The sequence below is a fragment of the Hyperolius riggenbachi genome, chromosome 8 (assembly GCF_040937935.1).
Source record: "Hyperolius riggenbachi isolate aHypRig1 chromosome 8, aHypRig1.pri, whole genome shotgun sequence".
Classification (NCBI taxonomy): domain Eukaryota; kingdom Metazoa; phylum Chordata; class Amphibia; order Anura; family Hyperoliidae; genus Hyperolius; species Hyperolius riggenbachi.
In genome coordinates, this window is record NC_090653.1 from 42,103,880 (window position 1) to 42,124,852 (window position 20,973).

General features: G+C 47.1%; 2 protein-coding genes across 2 annotated transcripts in view; one reads left to right on the plus strand and one right to left on the minus strand.

Moving 5' to 3' along the window:
- Positions 1-1,846: 1,846 nt before the first annotated feature.
- Positions 1,847-20,973, minus strand: part of LOC137528758 (proteasome subunit beta type-10-like) — a 36,620-nt gene continuing 17,493 nt past the window's right edge. Inside the window, exons 4-8 of the mRNA XM_068250305.1 lie at positions 18,444-18,584; positions 15,596-15,711; positions 10,782-10,840; positions 8,041-8,192; positions 1,847-2,822 (exon numbers count right to left, since the gene is read on the minus strand). Coding sequence (XP_068106406.1) covers positions 2,717-2,822; positions 8,041-8,192; positions 10,782-10,840; positions 15,596-15,711; positions 18,444-18,584 — 574 coding nt within the window. The 3' untranslated portion in view covers positions 1,847-2,716. The remainder of the gene's footprint in view (positions 2,823-8,040; positions 8,193-10,781; positions 10,841-15,595; positions 15,712-18,443; positions 18,585-20,973) is intronic.
- Positions 2,775-20,973, plus strand: part of EGFL8 (EGF like domain multiple 8) — a 309,298-nt gene continuing 291,099 nt past the window's right edge. The window contains exon 1 of the mRNA XM_068250299.1: positions 2,775-2,861. The gene's annotated coding sequence lies outside the window, so the exon portion shown is untranslated. The remainder of the gene's footprint in view (positions 2,862-20,973) is intronic.

The window sequence follows — 20,973 nt, forward strand, 5'->3', positions numbered from 1 at the left end:
GCCGCAGCCCGGGCGACACTCGGTGGAGTGTCGGGCTGCAGCTTCCGCGTATGACGCGGATTACGTCACACGCCGGCCGCCTCGCGTCATCACGGCGGCCGGCGTGAAAGTACTGCGCATGCGCGATTAAAGCGCGCATGCGCAGTACTTTCACGCCGGCCGCCGTGATGACGCGAGGCGGCCGGCGTGTGACGTAATCCGCGTCATACGCGGAAGCTGCAGCCCGACACTCCACCGAGTGTCGCCCGGGCTGCGGCCTGTCAGCTATACCGGAGCGGGGAGAAGGAGAGGAGCCAGGACGCCGGCGTGGGACCTCCCGACCAGCACTGGGCTGGAGAAAGCCCCTGGTGAGTACAACTTTTCTTTTTTTCGTGAGCTCGGAGTCCCTTTAACCACACCCCACACAATGGGGTCAGCAGCCCATGGCAATGCTGATGGAATGCGATCGGGTGTGCTTGCTTCCTGAACTTTGCCTAATGTGAACGAGGCTTTAGATGTTATTTTGGCCCGACTTTGTATGCGGCTTGCAATTGAGCCAAGTGATAGCACTGAATTGCCCCAATTTCAAGCAGCATACAAATTGCTACAAAATTTGCATAAAAGTTGGGCAAAACTGTCAAAACTCGTGTCTAGTGATTAAAATGTACCTGAAACCTTACAGTGGTTATCTGGGGGGGTTGGAAATTGTGGACCTTTGCTGCAGTATCCATTTCTGACCCGAAAAGATGTTTGCCGTCAAACAGTATTTTTCAGAAATAAAAACAGACACTTACCTGGGGCTTCTAATTTCCTATGCTGTCCTCCAACGATCCGCTGTTCCCCGCCGCTGGCCCCGGTCTAACACGGCATCTCATCACACTGCAGCTGCGCGCCCATGCTCACTGCCGCGCGTGTCATCGGAAACTTACTGCGCAGGCGCAGTACAAGAAAACTTCATTCTGCACCTATGCAGTAAGCTCCCGATGATCTCTGCCCCCCAGCAATGATCGGCTGCTTCTATGAGAAGCAGCGCGATCATTGTGAAAAAAAAAAACAGTTTCCCAGCCTCCCTGAACTTCCTGCATGCGTACTTCCTACGCTTGCAGGACGCATTCACAAAAATGTACTGTGGCCAAAAAGTAAAAGTACACCCAAAAAATTTTTTCCTATACAAATGCATTGTTTTACAATATAAATTAACTCATTAATTCCCACACTCCCCAATTGTTATCAATTTTTTTTGTAATAAAAAAATAAATAATTACAATTAATAATAAAAAAAAAATAATAAAAACATAAATAGTTACCTTAGGGACTGAAATCTTTAAATATTTATATCAAGAGGGTATAACACTGTTACTTTATAAATTGTGGGCTTGTAATTAGGGATGGACGCAAAACTGAAAAAAATGCACTTTTATTTGCAAATAAAATATTGGTGCCAAACATTGTGATAGGGACATAATTTAAAAGGTATAATAACCGGGACAAATGGGCAAATAAGTTACATGGATTTTAATTACATTATTGCATTATTTAAAAACTATAATGGCCAAAAACTGAAAAATAATGATTTTTTTTCCAAATGTTTTCCTATTTTCCCAGTAAAACACATTTAGAATAAAATAATTCTTGGCATAATGTCCCACCTAAAGAAAGCCTAATTGGTGGCGAAAAAACGATATAGTTCATTTCATTGTGATAAGTAATTATAAAGTTATAGGCGAATGAATGTAAGAAGAGCTGAAAGGAGAAAATTGCTCGGATGCTGAAGGGGTAAAACCTCTCAGTTGTGAAGCTGTTAAACTAGACCAGCGCCCACAACTTGGTTACGCTTTGCCTTTGCTTTGAATGAAATTGAGTCATGATAAGAAAATTGCTTTATTAGTTGAAAAATCATTTTTGCACAGGAGAAAAAGCATGCCAGAAATGGACAGAAATGTTGGAACAAAATTCAGTGCGCTGAACACCCCTTATTTAAAGTAAAATAAACACAACTGCAAATACTTTTTCTTAAATGAAAAGCATACAGCCACCTGTCTGCAGTGTAATTATATTTCTGAGATTTTGACATCCTCTGACCCAGTGTGACCTGCGGTAGCCCGGGATAATCTGTCCCCCCCCCCCTCCCAACCCACCAGGCCAGTGGCAATGCATGGGGTAACATGTCAAGCAACACTGTCATAATGCTCCACTGGAAGCAGAAGTAGGAGGGGTCACAAGACCATAAATCCACCATTCAGGGCCCGGTCTGCTGAAGTGTGTGTGTGTGTGTGTGTGTGTGTGTGTGTGTGTGTGTGTGTGTGTGTGTGTGTGTGTGTGTGTGTGTGTGTGTGTGTGTTTTACAGAAGTAGGAAGGGTCGGGATGCAAGAGGGGTTAGGGTTAGGGGTATTTACCAATATTTTGCTATCATTTACCGATATCTATACCATCGAAAATGACCAGTTTAAATAACAGAATATTGGAAAATGTACCGATATTGTACTATCTGCATTTTCCCTGCGCCCTATTTTCCTCGGTGCCCCTATTTCAGGTACGCGGAGGTGAGGGAAAATGTGACGACAGAGACAACAAAACAACCTGACAACATAACTCCCTTCCTTTCTCTATTAGTAACTGATAACAAACAGTTTGGCTGAGATCATGTGACACATACGAAGAAATGCAAGATTGATTGATAAATTGTACAAATATTTCATTTTCTATCAAGTAATCCTCCTATAGGTTTTCCTTTGCTTATTCTGTGTCCATCTGTTGGACACTCTCTTCTACCAGGTCGTAATGAATGACGCTCTCTTTCAGCACGGCGGTGGTCCCCCGAGCGTAGCGATAGGACCCTTGCCTGGAAACCGCAACAGAAAACATACCATGAAAAATACAGGTAACACTGGTGTTGGCAGTATAAACAGAATTACTTAAACTGCAGTATAGTAAAGCAACCACAAGATGTCACTGTAAAATGTAAAGTGCTGCAATGATCTCTATGGTATTGTGATTTCCTGTATTCACTTTGTGTTCCTCTCTGTTTCAAGTAAGCTGCATTATCTGATGGTTTTGTATGATATATCCCTGCATGTTTTTCTTCAGTAAAGAGTTCTAACTTGTTATACTGGGTTCCTATCTGCCTGTACAGACCACTCTGCTCTACCAAATAGGACATTCATTTTTCAAAGGTGTCCCAAAAAGAGGCTATTGTTGCTTTCCGTGTGGCCACTAGGGTCGATCAATGAAATGCAAATATTTTCAAGTTCATGCAGGATTATGTAAATTCGTATGCAAATTTATTCAGCTGAAATGAACCAATCAAGTGCCACCCAAGTATAAACTGATTGGTCCATTATCAAGCTGCATACATTTGCTTACAAAAGCACATAATCCTGCATGAGCTCGGAAATATTTGGATCTTATTGATCATCCCTAGTGGCCAGAGAGGACAATCGTTTGTCTGATAATGTCCCGATGTACTGAGCAGTAAGGGTGCCCGTACGCTAAGCTATATTGCTGCCCGATCGACCTTCTGATTTGAGGATCTTATTAAAATAAAAAAAGAGGATTGATGCCGCAACATGGCCGCCCAATCGATCTTTTGATCAGTTCTTGTCCAAAATAAGTTGAATGGATCTATTGTAAATGGCCTAAAACTCTTGGTCAAAAGTGCTCGATTGGGTGTGCGGTGGTAACGGCATTTGATATTGCAATGACCGACTGACCCTCAGACGGTGTTCCCCCAGTGTTACAGTCGCACCTCTCTGCAGGCGTTACTCCTGACCTCCTCTGGTGTCCGCCATCACCTTGAGGACCTGTTCCACATGATGCAGGCACATGCTGTGGCATCAGCACACGCGCCGAGTCGTGTGGTACAGGCGCTTGCTCTAATGCTGAACATCGGAGAAGGCAAGGGGTTGTGCTGGCAGAGAGGTAAGGTTTTAAAACACTGTGCACGGGGGAAGGGGTTGACACTTATACAGTTGAGGGTGGGTGTTTCATGCTGATTTGTATATGGCAAAACTGTACTAGTATAAAGATTGGGTAACAAGGCAAACTGATAATTAGCACAACACCAAAACAATCATCATTGATCATAGTTACATAGTTATTTGGGTTGAAAAAAGACATACGTCCATCGAGTTCAACCAGAGAACAAAGTACTCACCACCTGCTCCCTCACATATCCCTGTTGATCCAGAGAAAAGTACAACACCAGCCTGTACCCCGAGCCCTCGACTGGCAGAGGAGCTCAACGAGTTCTACTGCAGATTCGAGCAACATCCCAACCAGTCGGGGGGCCAAACAGCATCGAATGTGGCATCCCCCCCCTCGGGTGAACCCGTCACCCTGGCTCCTGTTGCTGTTCTGGAATCAGAGGTACTCCGGCACCTCCGCAAGCTCAACCCCAGGAAATCCTCCGGCCCGGACGGTGTGTCGTCTATCTGCCTGCGATCCTGTGCTGATCAGCTAGCCCCTGTGCTCACCCCCTTATTCAGGCAGTCACTATTGGACGGCACAGTCCCCTCCTGTTTTAAGAGGTCTACAATTGTACCAATCCCGAAAAAACCAGGCAGCACTGAGCATAATAATTTCCGACCAGTGGCCCTAACCTCTAACATCATGAAGCTCCTCGAGCGGTTGGTCCTTGCCCATCTGAAGAGGTCCACGGACGCCCTTTTAGACCGGCTTCAATTCGCATACAGGGCTAACAGATCCGTGGAGGACGCCATCAATACCAGCGTGGCATACATCACTGAGCACCTAGACAGCCCCGCCTCCTATGCTAGGATCCTGTTCCTGGACTTCAGCTCGGCGTTCAACACGATCTGCCCAGACATCCTGATCACCAATCTGACACAGCTCGGAGTCGACCCTACTCTCCAAACATGGATCAAAGACTTCCTGACAAACAGAACGCAACATGTGAAGCTCGGCAACCACCACTCCAGCGTTCGAACTACCAATACAGGGGCCCCACAAGGCTGTGTTCTGTCACCTCTACTGTTCTCCCTCTATACCAATAACTGCATCTCATCTGCTGACTCTGTGCGAGTCATCAAATTTGCAGACGACACCACCATCATCGGCCTAATTGGAAGCAACGGGGAGCAGGAGTACCGCAGCGAAGTTGAGAGAATATGTGACTGGTGCAAAGACAATAACCTAGTCCTCAACGCAGCAAAGACTGTTGAACTAGTCGTTGATTTCAGGAGGAACCCCCCTCCCCTCCCTCCAGTCCTCATTGGAGGTACGGAAGTCTCTATGGTGACATCTGTTCGGTTCCTTGGCACGACTCTCACAAACAACCTGAAATGGGGGCAAAATACCACCAGAATTCAGAAGAAATCCCAGCAGAGGATGTTCTTCCTGCGCCAACTGAAGAGATTTGGCATGCCCAGGGAGCTGCTGACCAGCTTCTATACCGCCACCATAGAATCCATCCTCTGCTCCTCAGTCATTGTCTGGTACGCTGGTGCATCGGCCAGCGACAAACGCAAACTGCAGAGAGTCATAATGGACGCAGAGAAGATCATCGGATCTCCACTTCCATCTCTTGATCTCCTCCACTCCAATAGGATGAGGAAGAGAGCCACCATGATTTCCCGTGACCCCTCTCACCCAGGCAGCCACTACTTCAAGCTCCTTCCGCTGGGCCGTCGCTACAGGACTATACCATCCAAAACCACCAGGCGGAGGAACACTTTCTTCCCCCAAGCTGTTCGGCTTCTGAACTCCAACCTCCCACTGCCTGGCCCGCGCACCAGCGTGCTCCAGCTGGGTCGGTCAGCCGGTGCCCGCCAATGCCTGCCGGGACGGTCTGATACCCAGATGGACGGTCTGATACCCTAAATGGACTCGGGGCCTTTACCTGCACCTTATTACTAGTCACTAGGACTGTATTTGCACAGCATTGAAAGGGCTGATATGAGATACGAACTGGTTAATGCATCTCTACTGTACGTGTTGTTCGTCTGTCTCACACTCTGTCCATGCCATGTGTATGTCTGTCTCATACTCTGTCTATGCCATGTGAACCACAAATAATTCCGATTACAGCTCTTGCTGTACTTGGCGAAATAAAGTGATTCTGATTCTGATTCTGCTCCCTCACATATCCCTGTTGATCCAGAGGAAAGTACAATACCAGCCTGCTCCCTCACATATCCCTGTTGATCCAGAGGAAAGTACAATACCAGCCTGCTCCCTCACACATCCCTGTTGATCCAGAGGAAAGTACAACACCAGCCTGCTCCCTCACATATCCCTGTTGATCCAGAGGAAGGCGAAAAACCCTTACAAGGCATGGTCCAATTGCCCCAAAAGGAAAAGAAATCCTTCCCGACTCTAGATGGCAATCAGATAAAATCCCTGGATCAACACCACTGGGCATTACCTAGTAATTGTAGCCATGGATGTCTTTCAACGCAAGGAAAGCATCTAAGCCCCCTTTAATTGCAGGTATAGAATTTACCATAACTACTTCCTGTGGCAATGCATTCCACATCTTAATCACTCTTACTGTAAAGAACCCTTTCTTAAATAAATGGCTTAAACGTTTTTCCTCCATGTGCAGATCATGTCCTCTAGATCAATGTAGATAGCTATATGGTATCCTATGTACTGCAGTCACATCCAGTTTCTTTTCACCAAAGAGCAGTTGCAACAAGAGAGGCAGGTAAAAGGGGCGCCGCCGTAGGCCGTAATGTGAATTACAGCTATAGCGGTGTTCAGAGAGTAATTTGGTCACCGGCAAAAGATGGAGCCCAAATTGCGATAAAAACTTCACAATTTGGTTGCTAGCAGAAGCTGAAAGGCGAATTGCGATTTACCCCACTGTACGACGCCTTGGAGGTGGAACAGTAATCCACGCGGCTGGGAAATTTGTCACAGCGGGGTGAGACGTTTTCGGGCTTCACCCTGCGCCCATATTTCCTGTCGCACTTTTTACATGGCTGCTATAAATCTTCGGGGCCCCCAGCAAATCTTTGGTGGGGTCCCCCAATGACCTCTCTGTTTCCCATCCCTACCACTTGATACCTTCACAGCCTGGGGACCCATCTTGCCTTGTCTTATTATTATTTATTGTATTCATAAAGCGCCACCATATTACGCAGCACTGGACAATAAATATGGATACATACAATGTAAACAAGGGGCCACAGACAGAGAGGTAGCACACGGTTATACATGCAAACAGGGTATAAGAGGCATGATCGTGTGCTTTTACAGAGATAGAGCATATCAAGTCCAAGTTAGTCCATGAGAAGGGTGTCATAGCTGGGGTTGCAAGATTAACCTTTTAATGACCGCAGCACGCCAATTGGCGTGAGCGCGGCAGCAGGCCCACGATTGCCTAACGCCAATTGGTGTCGAATCCTGAGGCAGGGATTTGCAGGAGATTGCACGCGCCGATGCGTGCGCATCTCCACTCCGTCATCAGTCTCCCAGCGGCGATTGCCGCTAAAAGACTGTTAGACGGCCAAACCACCGTCTACTTATTCTGTACAGTGCTGCGGTCTATGGCAGTGCTGTACTGGGGACAGCCCTGTGACACGGCTGTCCCCCTGGGCGGCAGGGAAGCATCCACTGTCATAGGCTGAAGCCTATGACAGCCGATTGCGCTGATAGGCTGGCGGGGGGAGGGAGGGAGGAGGGACCGTTAAAAAAAAAAAGTAAAAATTAATTAAAAATATATATTTATAAAAAATAAATAAATAAACATCCTGGGAGCGATCATAGCCCACCAATAGAAAGCTCTGTTGGTGGGCTGAGAAGGGGGGGGGGTTCACTTGTGTGCTGAGTTGTGCGGCCCTGCATCGAGGCCTTAAAGCTGCAGTGGCTTAAATTGTAAAAAATAGCCTGGTCACTGGGGGGGGGGGGGGGTTGGGGTTTAAGACCGTGGTCCTTAAGTGGTTAAGAAGGACACACAAAAAGGGGGGGGGGGGGAGTTCAGTGATGGCAGAATATGATCCAGCCTAGAAGATGCAACAGGTCTTATATAGCTTATATTGCTCTCCATCCTCATTGGAAGAATCGCCATGGCGTCACCATCCACACACTGAAGGCCTTACCTCTTCCCGCTGGTGACCGTATCGGTGTAGCCTCTCAGTATTTTCGCCCCTTGCCGCGTAATCACACAGAGATCCACTCCGCTGCCCGATCCCAGGTCACACAAAATGCCAGCCGTGATGGCATCTTTCACCAGCTGCATGCCCTCTTCCATCTGAGATAGACCATGGATGAAAGATTATGTCATATATCTATGTACCATCAACATACTGTACCCCACTAAAGAGGATCTGTAGTGAGAATAAGGTAGTTAATAAAATGGAAACAAGGAAACTGCGGCAGGCACTACATTTGCTAGTGCAGATGACACTATAGCTGAATGTATTCAAGCTTTGGTAGGGTATGTATGCAAACACACAGCGTGCTCAGGACCCCAAAGAGCAAACAATTATATAAGTCCGGCACTGCATATATGTCCACTAAAATCTTTAGGCTGGGTGCACACTTAGCAGAAACGCTAGCGTTGCGGAAAACGCTGTGTTTTTGCCGCTAATAGAAGTCTATGCGCCACAGGAAGAAACGCATATAAAAGCGCATATGCGTTTTCTATGCGTTTTTTAACCCTGCGTTTTTAAAAACGCTGGGTTTGTTGCATATTATGCAGGAACGTTGCCAAAACGCATGTAATGAAAGTCTATGGTGACGCAGATGCATAGCTTTGTAATGCATTTTCCATGCGTTTTTGCGTTTTGTTTCAAAATATATACAGAATATAATTTGTTGCTGTATTTTCTCTTCCTGTTGTCTTCCAAGTGATTTGCATAAGTGGAAATATAAAAACGCATGGAAAATGCATACAAAATGCATAAGCGTTTTGTATATGCGAACCGCGTGCTTGCTGACAATGGTCACAGACAGGTGAAGAGGGAGATCACTGGATTCAATCCTAGCCACAAGGCTGATATACAAGAAAAAACAAGGAATCGAGCTCCTCACCCTCTCCTCCTGCTAGGAGATTAATTTATGAAAGAATTTGCATGCAAATGTGCAGAGGGTTAATTGACTTTGCGGTTTTTATTCTCCACACCTCCTTAGCACCTCCCTATTACATTTTTAAATGTCCTAACTGAAGGTGAGGAGTTTGGAGTCTGTGTTTTTTTTTTAATGTCCCGTCCCAAGCATGGCCACGCTAAAGATGTGACTCCAATGGGGGGGGGGTCGCCTCTTCTCTCTGCCCGTACTGAGCATTAGCAAGTGCCAGACCTGTGCATGGGAGCAGCTAACAAGCGGTGAATTCTCTACCTTCATCCTCCTGTGTAAGAGACGGCTAACCATTTAAATAAAGATTTACCCCCTTACTTTATTGTCCAAACCTAAAATATTACCGTATTTTTCGGACTATAAGACGTTTCGGACTATAAGACGCACCTAGGTTTAGAGAGCAAAAACCAGGAAAAAAAATTACTAAACCTATGTGCATCCATGGTCCAGGAGTGTGTTATAGACCTTTCTCCACAAGATGTACCTTTCTAAGTTACACTTCCCAGCTACACTAACCCCTGCTGCCCCCACCAACTATACTATATTACATCACAATTCACTTACCCCTGATACCCTCCCCTCCTCCCACCTCAGCACTATACTACACAAACCCCTACACCCCCCCTCCCCAACTACACTAACCACTACAATGACCTTTCACCTCTCACCAGCCTGGATGACCTCTTCACAAAGTAGTCACGTGGGGTGTGGGTATTCATGCTGTAAATTAATCTGACATCTGGAGTGGGAAGACAGCAGCAGCAGCCCGATCCAAAGTCCTTCTGAGCGGCATAGCAGCAGCCGCTGTGTAACATGACAGTACAGTATTTGTCCTGGCCGGGCCGCCCCCTCTCAGCGCATTAGCCTTGTGTCAGCGCGATTTAAACTTCTTGTGAGCGGTATAGCTGCAGCCATAATGAAGATTGGCATTAAAGTACGCGTCCTGGCCGGCCCCTCTCCATTCAGTAGCCCTGTATCAGCGCATCCAAAGTGCTTGTAAGCGGTATAGCGGCAGCTGCGGTGATGTCCGGGGATGCTGCACGTGGTTGTGATCCTCATGTCAGCGCGATTCTAGCAGCGATGCACGGCTTCGGCCGCTATGGCAACAGTGTCCACGCAGGCTTCCGTATTGCCTTGGTGCCCTCTCATGACGTCATGATAGGGCGCCAGTAAACAGGGCAATACGGAAGCCTGTGTGGACACTGTTGCCATAGCGGCCGAAGCCGTGCATCGCTGCTAGAATCGCGCTGACATGAGGATCACAACCACGTGCAGCATCCCCGGACATCACCGCGGCTGCCGCTATACCGCTTACAAGCACTTTGGATGCGCTGATACAGGGCTACTGAACTGAGAGGGGCCGGCCAGGACGCGTACTTTAATGCCAATCTTCATTACGGCTGCAGCTATACCGCTCACAAGAAGTTTAAATCGCCCTGACACAAGGCTAATGCGCTGAGAGGGGGCGGCCCGGCCAGGACAAATACTGTACTGCCATGTTACACAGCGGCTGCTGCTATGCCGCTCAGAAGGACTTTGGATCGGGCTGCTGCTGCTTTCTCCCCACCGCAGACATCATTACATTAATTTACACGGCAAAAAAAACAAGCACCAGATCGGTAAGCAGTCACATTCGGACTATAAGACGCACCCACTTTTTATCCCCACTTTTGGGGGACAAAAAGTGCGTCTTATAGTCCGAAAAATACGGTACTTTTCCTTGATTTGAGCATGAAAACATAAGTACTGTATAACATCTCACCGTCATGTTGGGTTTGAATTGATCTTCCAGCACAGCGATTGCAGCACTTGCACCCGATCCTGGAAAGAGTTACAGAATGTCAGAATAACAGTAACATGTTACCTTTAAAGAGACTCTGAAGTGAGTTTTAAATTGGCTTTTTACCTTATATTCAACAGGGGCATGTTTGCCCCTGCTAAAACGGCGCTATCCCGCGGCAGAACGAGGGGTCTTTATTCCCCAAATCCCCCCCCCCCCCCCCCCTGCAAAATCCACGACTTTCTTGGTCGTGGATTTTGCTGCTGTTGGAGGCAGAACTATGAGCTGCAGCTCTGCCTCCATGCGCTGTCTATCTGAGAAGGAAGACTGAGAGGGGCGGGGGAGAGGCGGAGAGATACGCGCTGATAGACGCGCTGAGAGGCAGAGCTACAGCCATTAGCTCTGCTTCAACAGTAAGCGCTCCCCGGGCACCATGGAGGGTATTTGTGGGGTAAAGACCACTCGTTCTGCCACAGAATAGCGGCGTTTTAGCAGGGGCAAACGCGCCCCTATTGAATATAAGGTAAAAAGCCATTTTTAAACTCACTTCAGAGTCTAAAGAAAATCTGTACCTAAAAAAAAAAAAGTTCCCCTGGGGGGTACTCACCTGGGGTGGGGGAAGCCTCCGGATCCTATCGAGGCTTCCCCCATCTTCCTGTGTCTCATGGCGGCGGCGATAAAGCTCCCCGGCGGGGATGTAAATGTTTACCTTTCCGGCTCCAGCGTAGGCGCAGTATCGGCTCTCTGCTCAGAGATAGGCGGAAATAGCCGATCGCTGTCGGTCCGCTCTACTGCACAGACGCAAGTCTCCTGCGCAGTATAGCGTACCCGACAGAGATCGTCTATTTCTGCCAATTTCCAAGTGGAGAGACGCAACAGCTACTCCTGCTGGAGCCAGGAAAGGTAAATATTGCACAACCTGACAAATTGTCGGCTGTGCGTTCCGGGGGCTGCAGCGAGAACACTGTGGGACACAGGAGGACGGGGGAAGCCTCGATAGGATCCAGAGGCTTCCCCCTACCGAAGTGAGTACCCAACATGGGAACTTTTTTTTCGTTACAGAGTCTCTTTAAAGTTAACGGGAGGTCTACACATGCGCAGACAACTCAGTCTGGAGCCAATTGAGCCAGTTACCGGGGATGAACGGCAGACCGCGGGAGGACGGCGAGGGACTCCGACGTGCTTATGGGGCTGGAGGAAGCCCTGGGTAAGTAAAAAAGCTTTGTGAGGACTGTTGCGAAAATCTTACATTTTAAAACGCATACAGATAAGAAGTACATTTCTGAATAAAATGAGCCATAAATTACTTTTCTCCTATGTTGCTGTCACTTACAGTAGGTAGTAGAAATCTGACATTACCAACAGGTTTTGGGTTAGTCCATCTCTGCATGGGGGATTCTCAGCAAGGCCTTTATTCCTTATAAAGGCATTCCCTGAAAAAGATTTATACAAAGATGCTGGCCAGCCTCCCTGTTCGATGCACACTTTTTTGGCAGTTGGATGGAGCAACTGCCATTCGCTGCTTTTAAAAATAGAGAAAACCCTGAGAACCCCCCCCATAAGAAGATGGTTTAGTCCAAAATCTGTCGCTTCTGTCAGACTTCTACTACTTACTGTAAGTGACAGCAACATAGGAGAAAAGTCATTCTATGGCTCATTTTACTCTGGAAGAAACGCACTTCTTATTTGTATATGTTTACATGTATTTTAAATTTTAAGATTTTGGCGACAGAGGTCCTTTAAGCTCAGTGTTTCGGCGCCGCTGTCGTTTGGGACCAGAAGTTCTAGATGACAAAGGTTTCCCTGAATGAAATATTCTGGCTTCCCCCATCACAGGTCAAGTATCCTGAACTCTTTTTCTTTGTCTGCCCTATACTCCATGGCCTTTGGCTAATCCTAACCAACCCCCTCCTGTGCCTAATACTATCCTTATAATAGCACTTATGGTACCATACATGCAAAATCGGCAATGGGAAATTTGGGCGCATGGCAAAGCTGAAAACCGTCACGCTGCTCCTGCAAAAGTCCTGGCGGCGGACTGGAATACTATTCCCTCTCCAGGCCACCGCGGACTTGGGAAAGATGTAAGTTGGCTGCCAGCTACTACTGGTGGCCAAATTATTATTATTATTTTTATTATTTAGTATTTATATAGCGCCAACATATTACGCAGCGCTGTACAGTGTATATATATATATATATATAGATCTTGTCACTAACTGTCCCTCAAAGGAGCTCACAATCTAATCCCTACCATTGCCATATGTCTATATTATGTAGTGTAAGTACTGTAGTCTAGGGCCAATTTTAGGGGGTGCCAATTAACTTATCCGTATGTTTTTGGAGTGTGGGAGGAAACCGGAGTGCCCGGAGGAAACCCACGCAGACACGGAGAGAACATACAAACTCTTTGCAGATAGTGCCCTGGCTGGGATTCGAACCAGGGACCCAGCGCTGCAAGGCGAGAGCGCTAACCACTACGCCACCGTGCTGCCCAAATTACGCTGTTTTTATAGCAGAGCTGAATGTAGAACTCCTCTCTGCTCTAAAAGACACACAACAGCATAAAAACCTTAAAAGAATGACATTTCTTTGTTACAGCTGATGCAAATCCTGCAATAAATCTGCAGTGTGTCTACTTCCTGCTTTCATGGAAGCAGACATATCATTAACATCCTCTGCTTTCAAATGAGCTTATCTGCCATGGCAGAGGGTAGAGATCAAATTACAACTTGTGATTAGTCACAGATGAGGGGGGGGGGGGGGGTTAGACAGGTTAAACTCTCGAAATACATACAGGGTGCATTTCTCTCTCTTTTTCTTCTGTCCTGTGCAAGAGTTCAGGTCTACTTTAAATTAATTTGGGCCCCGTCATTTGACAGCGGCTAAATTAGTGTCTGAGCACCGCTATAGCTGTCATTTGCATTACGGCCTATGGGGGTGCATGGTGTGCCCAAATTTCCCTCTGTTATTTTGCACTGTTTCGCTTATGGTATAATGCAGTTAACTTACTATGGATGAGAAACACTGTAAAGAACATTGCAAACAGCTAAATTAAAGAGGAACTGTCAGGAAAATCTTAACATTTAAAACACATACAAATAAGAAGTAAGTTTCTTCCTGAATAAAATGAGCCATAAATTACTTTTCTCCTATGTTGCTGTCACTTACAGTAGGCAGTAGAAATCTGACAGAAGCGACAGGTTTTGGGTTAGTCCATCTCTCCATAGGGGATTCTAAGCATGGCCTTTATCCTTTATAAAGACACTCCCTAAAAAAGATTTATACAAGGATGCTGGCCAGTTTCCCTGCTTTTTTGGCAGTTTGACGGAGCAACTGCCATTCACTTAGTGCATTTTGAAAATAAAGACATTCCTGTGAACCCCCAATGAAGAGATGGGCTAGTCCAAAACCTGTCAGTTCTTTCAGATTTCTACTACCTACTGTAAGTGACAGCAACATAGGAGAAAAGTAATGTGTGGCTCATTTTACTCTGGAAGAAATGCACTTCTTAACCTCCCTGGCGTTCTGGACGAGCTAATCTTGTCCAGAGATGCCGGAGGTCACCGCTCAGGCCCCGCTGGGCCGATTTGAATAATTTTTTTTTTAAAAACACGCAGCAAGCACTTAGCTTGCTGCGTGTCCTACCTGATTGCTGCCGCTGATCCGCCGCGATACAGGGCCGCAGACCCCCCCGAGACCCCGTGCGCTGTCTAGCCAATCAGTGCCAGGCAGCGCTGAGGGGTGGATCAGGACTCCCTGTGACGTCATGACGTCGATGATGTGACGACGTTCGTCGCCATGGCGACGGGGGAAGCCCTCAAGGAAATCCCGTTCAGAACGGGATTTCCGGACGGTCATAAGCGCCGGCGGCGATCGAAGGACAGGGAGGGACGCTGCAGGGAGGGGGAATCATGTAGCTAGCGCTAGGCTAGCTACATGATAAAAAAAAATGTGCAAAAAACGTTTGCCTGCCTGCGGCCGCGGGAATCAGATCGCAAGGCAGGTTAATTGTATATGTTTACATGTATTTTAAATTTTAAGATTTTCGCAATAGAGGTCCTTTAAGCCATTCATGTTGTACTTTATTACATTTTTGTTGTTGTTGTCAATGCACAATGTTTTTTTGCCAGTTGCATATTCATGTTTCTTTAGCGAATTGTCGCCATTGGTTTGAAAAGAGGACTGCAGCAACACCCATTCACACTGGGGCGATTACCGATAATCGCTGTATTGCCAGCAATCGCCAGCGTTATTAAAAGTGCTAGCGCAATATTACCAAAATGGCAGTGATCTCACTGCCGCCATTCCCGGCAATTCACGATTAGTGGTGACCGCCAAATGTGGCACATGCAGCATCGTATCGCGGTTCTAGAGGTGATCGCAATTACAGTGCTAAAAAGTGCTATTCGTGATCGCTCGAAAATCATGAGAGTGTACAGTGATTTCCACGCACGAAAAATCCCCGATCATTGCACTGCTGACATGTTCACATGCCAGAGGACACAGGTAGTCTTGAGCAGCGCATTCTGCACACCATGTTGCAGGGGATGGGGAATCACGGACAAAGCAGGGAGCCAGCTGGCAAGAGCCGAATTACTAGTGCATGATCATTAAAATCCTCTGCCAAAACCTGCTCCACCATCCGTTCTGCTCCACTGACCCGCATATAAGCCAAGGGGGGTAACTTTTCAGCAAAAAATTAGGCTTATACGCAAGTATATAAGGTTTCTATTCCATATAGCAGCATATACTGCAGCCATGTTGGAGAGGGCGATAGCTGCTGTTTAGCTTACCCAGAGCTGTGAATAGAGTTCTGTCTGTTGATCCGTGTGGGTGGACGCTGTTCAGATGAGGGCCATTCAAATCAATCCCTCCTATGATAATGGAAGCACCAACATGGCCTTGGTATCTGCAAGGAGAGAGATCACATGTATGAAGTATCCCTGTCATTACATAAAGCACGTCTTACATTCCCTCATATGTGCCGATCCTTCTAGAGTCAGTTATGCAGGACAATGGCTTATTCTGTGTAGAGCATTGGTATAAGTTGCTTCTTGGTGGTTTAAAGGAACACTATCAATTACACTATCAATTAACATGTTGTTTTTTTTTAAGCTGGGATTGAGAGAGTTCCTGAAGTGCTGCTAAGTAGTGATGTATACATTTCACTTGCTTATCTCTTTTGTTTATTAACTGACACCAAATCTCAAAGCCCAGTGAACCCTGACGGGAGGGGGATTCACTCCCAATACATCTGTTAACCCTGTGTGTGAGAGAAAGCTCTCACTAGCTGCAGCTGCCTGTGTCTCTGACTGAAGTGTCTGAAGAGAGCAGAGGGAAAGTAACTTGTATAAACATTTGTAATTGTCTGAGACGCCACAGCTTTTCATACTTTTTCTTTTTTTGCTTTCAGAGAAAAATATTCTTTAGTCTGATATACAAAAAAAACAACACTGGCTGTGCATTGAAGCAGACACCCCTTTTGTAAAGAATTTGTTCCAATAGAGCTAAATCCTACGCACAATTCATTAAAGCTTTTGCCTCTGATATTTAAAGGGAACCAGAGACGCGGGACATAGAAAAAGAAAAAAAAGATTTCATACATACCTGGGGCTTCTTCCAGCCCCATAAGCCTGGATCGCTCCCACGCCGCCATCCTCCGTTTCCTGGATCCGCCGGTACCGGGTCCCGTCACTTCCGGCGGACAAGGCCTATGCAGCCGCACGCGTAATGGTATGCTGGGAGCCCCTGTGATGCGGACAATTGGCCGCGTGCAGACGCCGACTGGCCAAAACTACGGGACCCGGAACTGGTTGATACAGGGAGCAGAGGTCGGCGGCGTGGGAGCGATCCGTGCGTATGGGGCTGGAGGAAGCCCCAGGTATGTATAAAATCTTTTTCCTGGCGTCTCTGGTTCCCTTTAACATGAAAAGTAGGAAAATGTTTACACAGCTACTTAGACATTATTTGTACATTGTCATTTTTAAGTGTTTTGAAATGCGTTAGAACGCATTCAAGCGGTTTAAAAATGCATTTCAAAACACGTTAAAACGCATTAGTTTCTATGCGTTTTTATAAATGTAGCAGTGGGCTCAGGCCCTTAGTGTTACTTGTGTTACTCAACTTGTTACCATAGCAATTTTTGCATTAACCCGGACGTGGCACTGATGCATTAACAGCCGGTGCTCCACATGTTCCAGTTAAATTGACGTGTGCTTCCTGCGCACAGCAGCTTTACCGGAGTTTAGTGCATCAGGCCCATAAGGATTTATGCAGTTGTTTTCTGAACACAGCTAATAAAAGTGTGGCCACTCTGGGTAGGCACAAGTAGGGTTTGCTCTCTGTGGTACTATGCAGGCCATACTTTGCACTTGAGTGGTGCAGCTGCGCTCGTACACAGTGGGGAGTGCGGATTCGAGCAATAGTCTACCTTAACCTCTCTGCGACTGACTAACGTAGGATGGCAGCCGCAGAATGGCTCTCTCGTTCCTCAGTCAAGGCCATATGCCCACGTGAGAGGCGCGATTTGCAGGGAACAGGGGCCGCCATGATCAGCCTGCCAGCCACGATCTGAGCTGGCAGGCTGTTATTAACATTTAAAATGCTAAAAACCATGCGTACAAAAACTGCCTTGTCACTTAACTGTCCCTCCAAGCGGTTCACAATCTGATCTCTATCATAGGCGTATGCCTATGTATGTAATGTGTATTGTATGTAACGTAGTCTAGGGCTAACTTGGTGGAAATAAAAGAAATAGGTTTTCTTCTTCAAAAAATGATTATTTTTATTTAATAATAAAAAACAACTAAAAATTGCAGCAGCAATCAGAGACCACCAAAAGAAAGCTCTATTAGTGAGAAGAAAAGGAGGTACAATTCATTTGGGTTTGACCGCGCAATAAACCGTTAAAGTTGTGAAGTGCTGAATTGTAAAAAAATGGCCTGGTCACTAAGGGGGTGTGTAAACCTCTGGTCCTCAAGTGGTTAATGTTGAATACAGCAGAGTCTCCCTTAGCCAGAATTTAGGCAACCGAAAGTCTCAACTAACCGGCTGAAGGATAACAGGGACCTCTGTTTTGCGCTGCCACAAAATACTCACTCATCCTCCAGCAATGTCCTGCATCACCTCGCTGGCTCCTAGCAGCTTCCAGCATCTGTGCACGCAAGCCGGAGTGTCACGTGTCCCGATGAGGGTCAGATGACACTGGCTTCTGTGCACGGGCGAAGCTGGAGAGCCGTTAGGATGAAGCAGGACATCGCTGGAGGATTGGTGGAGGCTCTGTGAGTATTCTGCCTGCACCTGGGGGGGGGGGGGGGGGGAGATTTGTGCTTTTTTTGGCCGTTGCTCAAGCAACCATCAAGCACATGTATCCGGCATGAGGAGATCCCCGCCAGGGCCGGATACTAGGGACTGTGCTGTATATGTCAAATATTGTAAAAATGGTTTCAGGGTAGGAATGGAGGGGCAAAGGATGGCCGAGAAGCCTCTAACTTTATGGTATGTCTGGCTTCAGGACAGGTACCCTTAAGGCTTTGTTCACATATAAAATCGATATCGCTGACAGCAGCTTGAAAAAAGGGCAAAAACGGCTGAGGTGTGAACGAGCCCTTACTGCGGCATTCTGGCTGGCGGGAGTCTCACCTGTACATCAGCTGCTTGAGTATCCGGTTAGCTGTGCACACCCGCGCCGGCCTGCCGGTGGACAGTTCATGAAGGGTCAGCTGAGAGGACAGCAGTCGGGTGACGTATTCTGCATCAGCAGCCACTCCGGCTCCACAGCAGCTAGATGTATGGAAATAAAATATATCGGATTAGAGCGCAAATATAAACCATGGGGCGAGCTTGGGATGGAGCAGCCAACCCTGGACCAGGCATATGTAAACAATGATCTCTCCCCTCTCCTTACAGGCTGGAAGCACACTAGGCAGTGCAGGAAACCATGCGTTGTTGCGTATTTGTTTGCGTTTGTGTTTTGCATGTGCGTTTTTCATGCATTTTTGGTGCTTTTTGCATTTTTAAAATTTACTTATCAATGGAATAAAATACAGTGAGGCTGGTTTCGCACCAGAAACCAATGTCAGTGTTGCGGTGCTTTGCGCCCGACGCACCACATCGCATCCTCAAAAGCAGGCCTTCAGCGAGCACCGCGCTATTCTGCGGTGTTCCCTGTCTGCCCACCGGCCAAGCAGGAAGTAATGCGCACTTGGCATCACTTCCTGCTTCGGGTATTCGGATGTACATGGAAACGTATTGTTAAAATACGCTTCCGTACATGCGCGCTGTGACGTGGCATTGGATCATTTTTTTTAAACTCCACGAGTTGCCATAGACTAACACAACTTCCAGGCCGTAGCAGATCGCCGCAACTCGTCGCAGCGTTAACATAGTTCTTGACCTACGTTGGAGATGCGGTGACGTCACTTCTGCCACGTCTCACCACACAAAAATACTGCACCGCCTCAGTGTGAAAGGGCCCTAAGGCTGTGTTCCCGCTTGAGCTGAGAATGAACATTTTTGTCCATTCTCCGCTCATTGCTAAACTGTCAGTGAACATAATTTGTAAATAGGAGGCGATCACACCTGCCACACTGCAACAGATCTGCAACCCGCAATAATCGCAGGCCAATACATTCCACCATGCAACCTATGGGGGTAACGCATCTGCCCCGGGCTACATGTCCCACCGCCACTCTGTTCCTGTACACAGCCCAGCGGCGGGCAGAAGCCTGGGGATCTCTATTGGGCTGCAAAAGGGCAATGGGAATCCTCAGCAACAGGGATAATTTTCATTAATTCATTAATTCATGGTGGACCAATGGAAAGTCTCCCTGTTGCTAGGCAGAATTGGTCTAACGCAGCCTGTGTTGAGCCCCATGCTTCTGCCGGCCTCCGGGCTGAGTTCAGTGATTGGCAATGGGAAAGGGTGATTGCTTCAGACGGGCGGGTGCGGAGTGCACGGCGCAGAGTGGATGTAAAATGAGTGTAGGGAGTGTACAAGTCTGTTTTGCATCCGTTCAAGTGGGAACCGAGCCTAGCTTTTCCTTTTTTTTTTTTTTTTATTTAAACTGCATATAAAAGTGCATTCTGCTTCTCCATTGAGATGCATTATGTGCTTTTAACATGCATTTTTGAAAATGATGCAGTTTTCAAAAGTGCACAATGTAAAATGCAGATATTTGTGTTTTTACATGTGGGCCATAGACTTGCATTAGCGGCAGAATGCTAGCATTTTCTGGAACGCTAGCATTTCTTTCTAGTGTGTTCCCAGCCTCATGGATACAAGCAGTGTAGGACTGAGAGATGGAAAAGCTGAGGAAATCCACCTGCAGGCCAAGCAGCAGTAACCCTGTGTTATCACTCCCAATAGAAACCTGCAGCAAGTCTTCATTGTGAGCAGCAACACCTGATTACTGCTGCTTGGCCAGTAAGTGGATTTCCTCAGCGTTACCACCTCCCAGTCCGACACTGGATACAAGTGGATATGGCAAATTTTTTAAAGAAAATCTGTAACATAAACAATTCCCTCTGGGGGGTACTTACCTCCGGAGAAGGAATGCTCTGGATCCTAATGAGGCTTCCCCGAATCCTTCTCGGTTCCGGCAGTCCAGTGCTGCAACCCCCCGAACAGCAGCGAGGTAAATATTTACCTACCGCAATCCAGTGCAGGCACAGTAGCGGCTCATCGTTTGGGCTAAGGCAGAAATAGCCAAGCCCGATCATATCTGCTTTACTGCGCATGCGTGAGTCCTTTGCGCCTGCGCATTAGAACGGATCGATCAGGCTCGGCTATTTCCGCCTTAGCCCGAACGAAGAGCCGCTACTGTGCCTGCACTGGATCGCGGTAAGTAAATATTGGCCCGCGTAGTCGCAGAACTTGCCAAGCCTTGTCGAGGGACTTTAGGCTGAACCAGAGCTGGATTCCCCCAGGCTACAGAGGACAGGTGAGCTTCATTGGGACCCTGAGGCTCCCCCCCCCCCCTTTTTGTTAGTCACTTTAAATCTTGCTGAATATACAATATAATAACAACTCCCCCTTATATTCAGGACCCCTGGGAACGTGGACAGTTCCTGGTCTCAGATAGCTGCATAAAAGAGCAGTGCAGGTATGTAACTGCAACTCCCATTATGAATTGTGCAAAATGTGGTAACCTCAATTGAAAGGTTTTTGAAT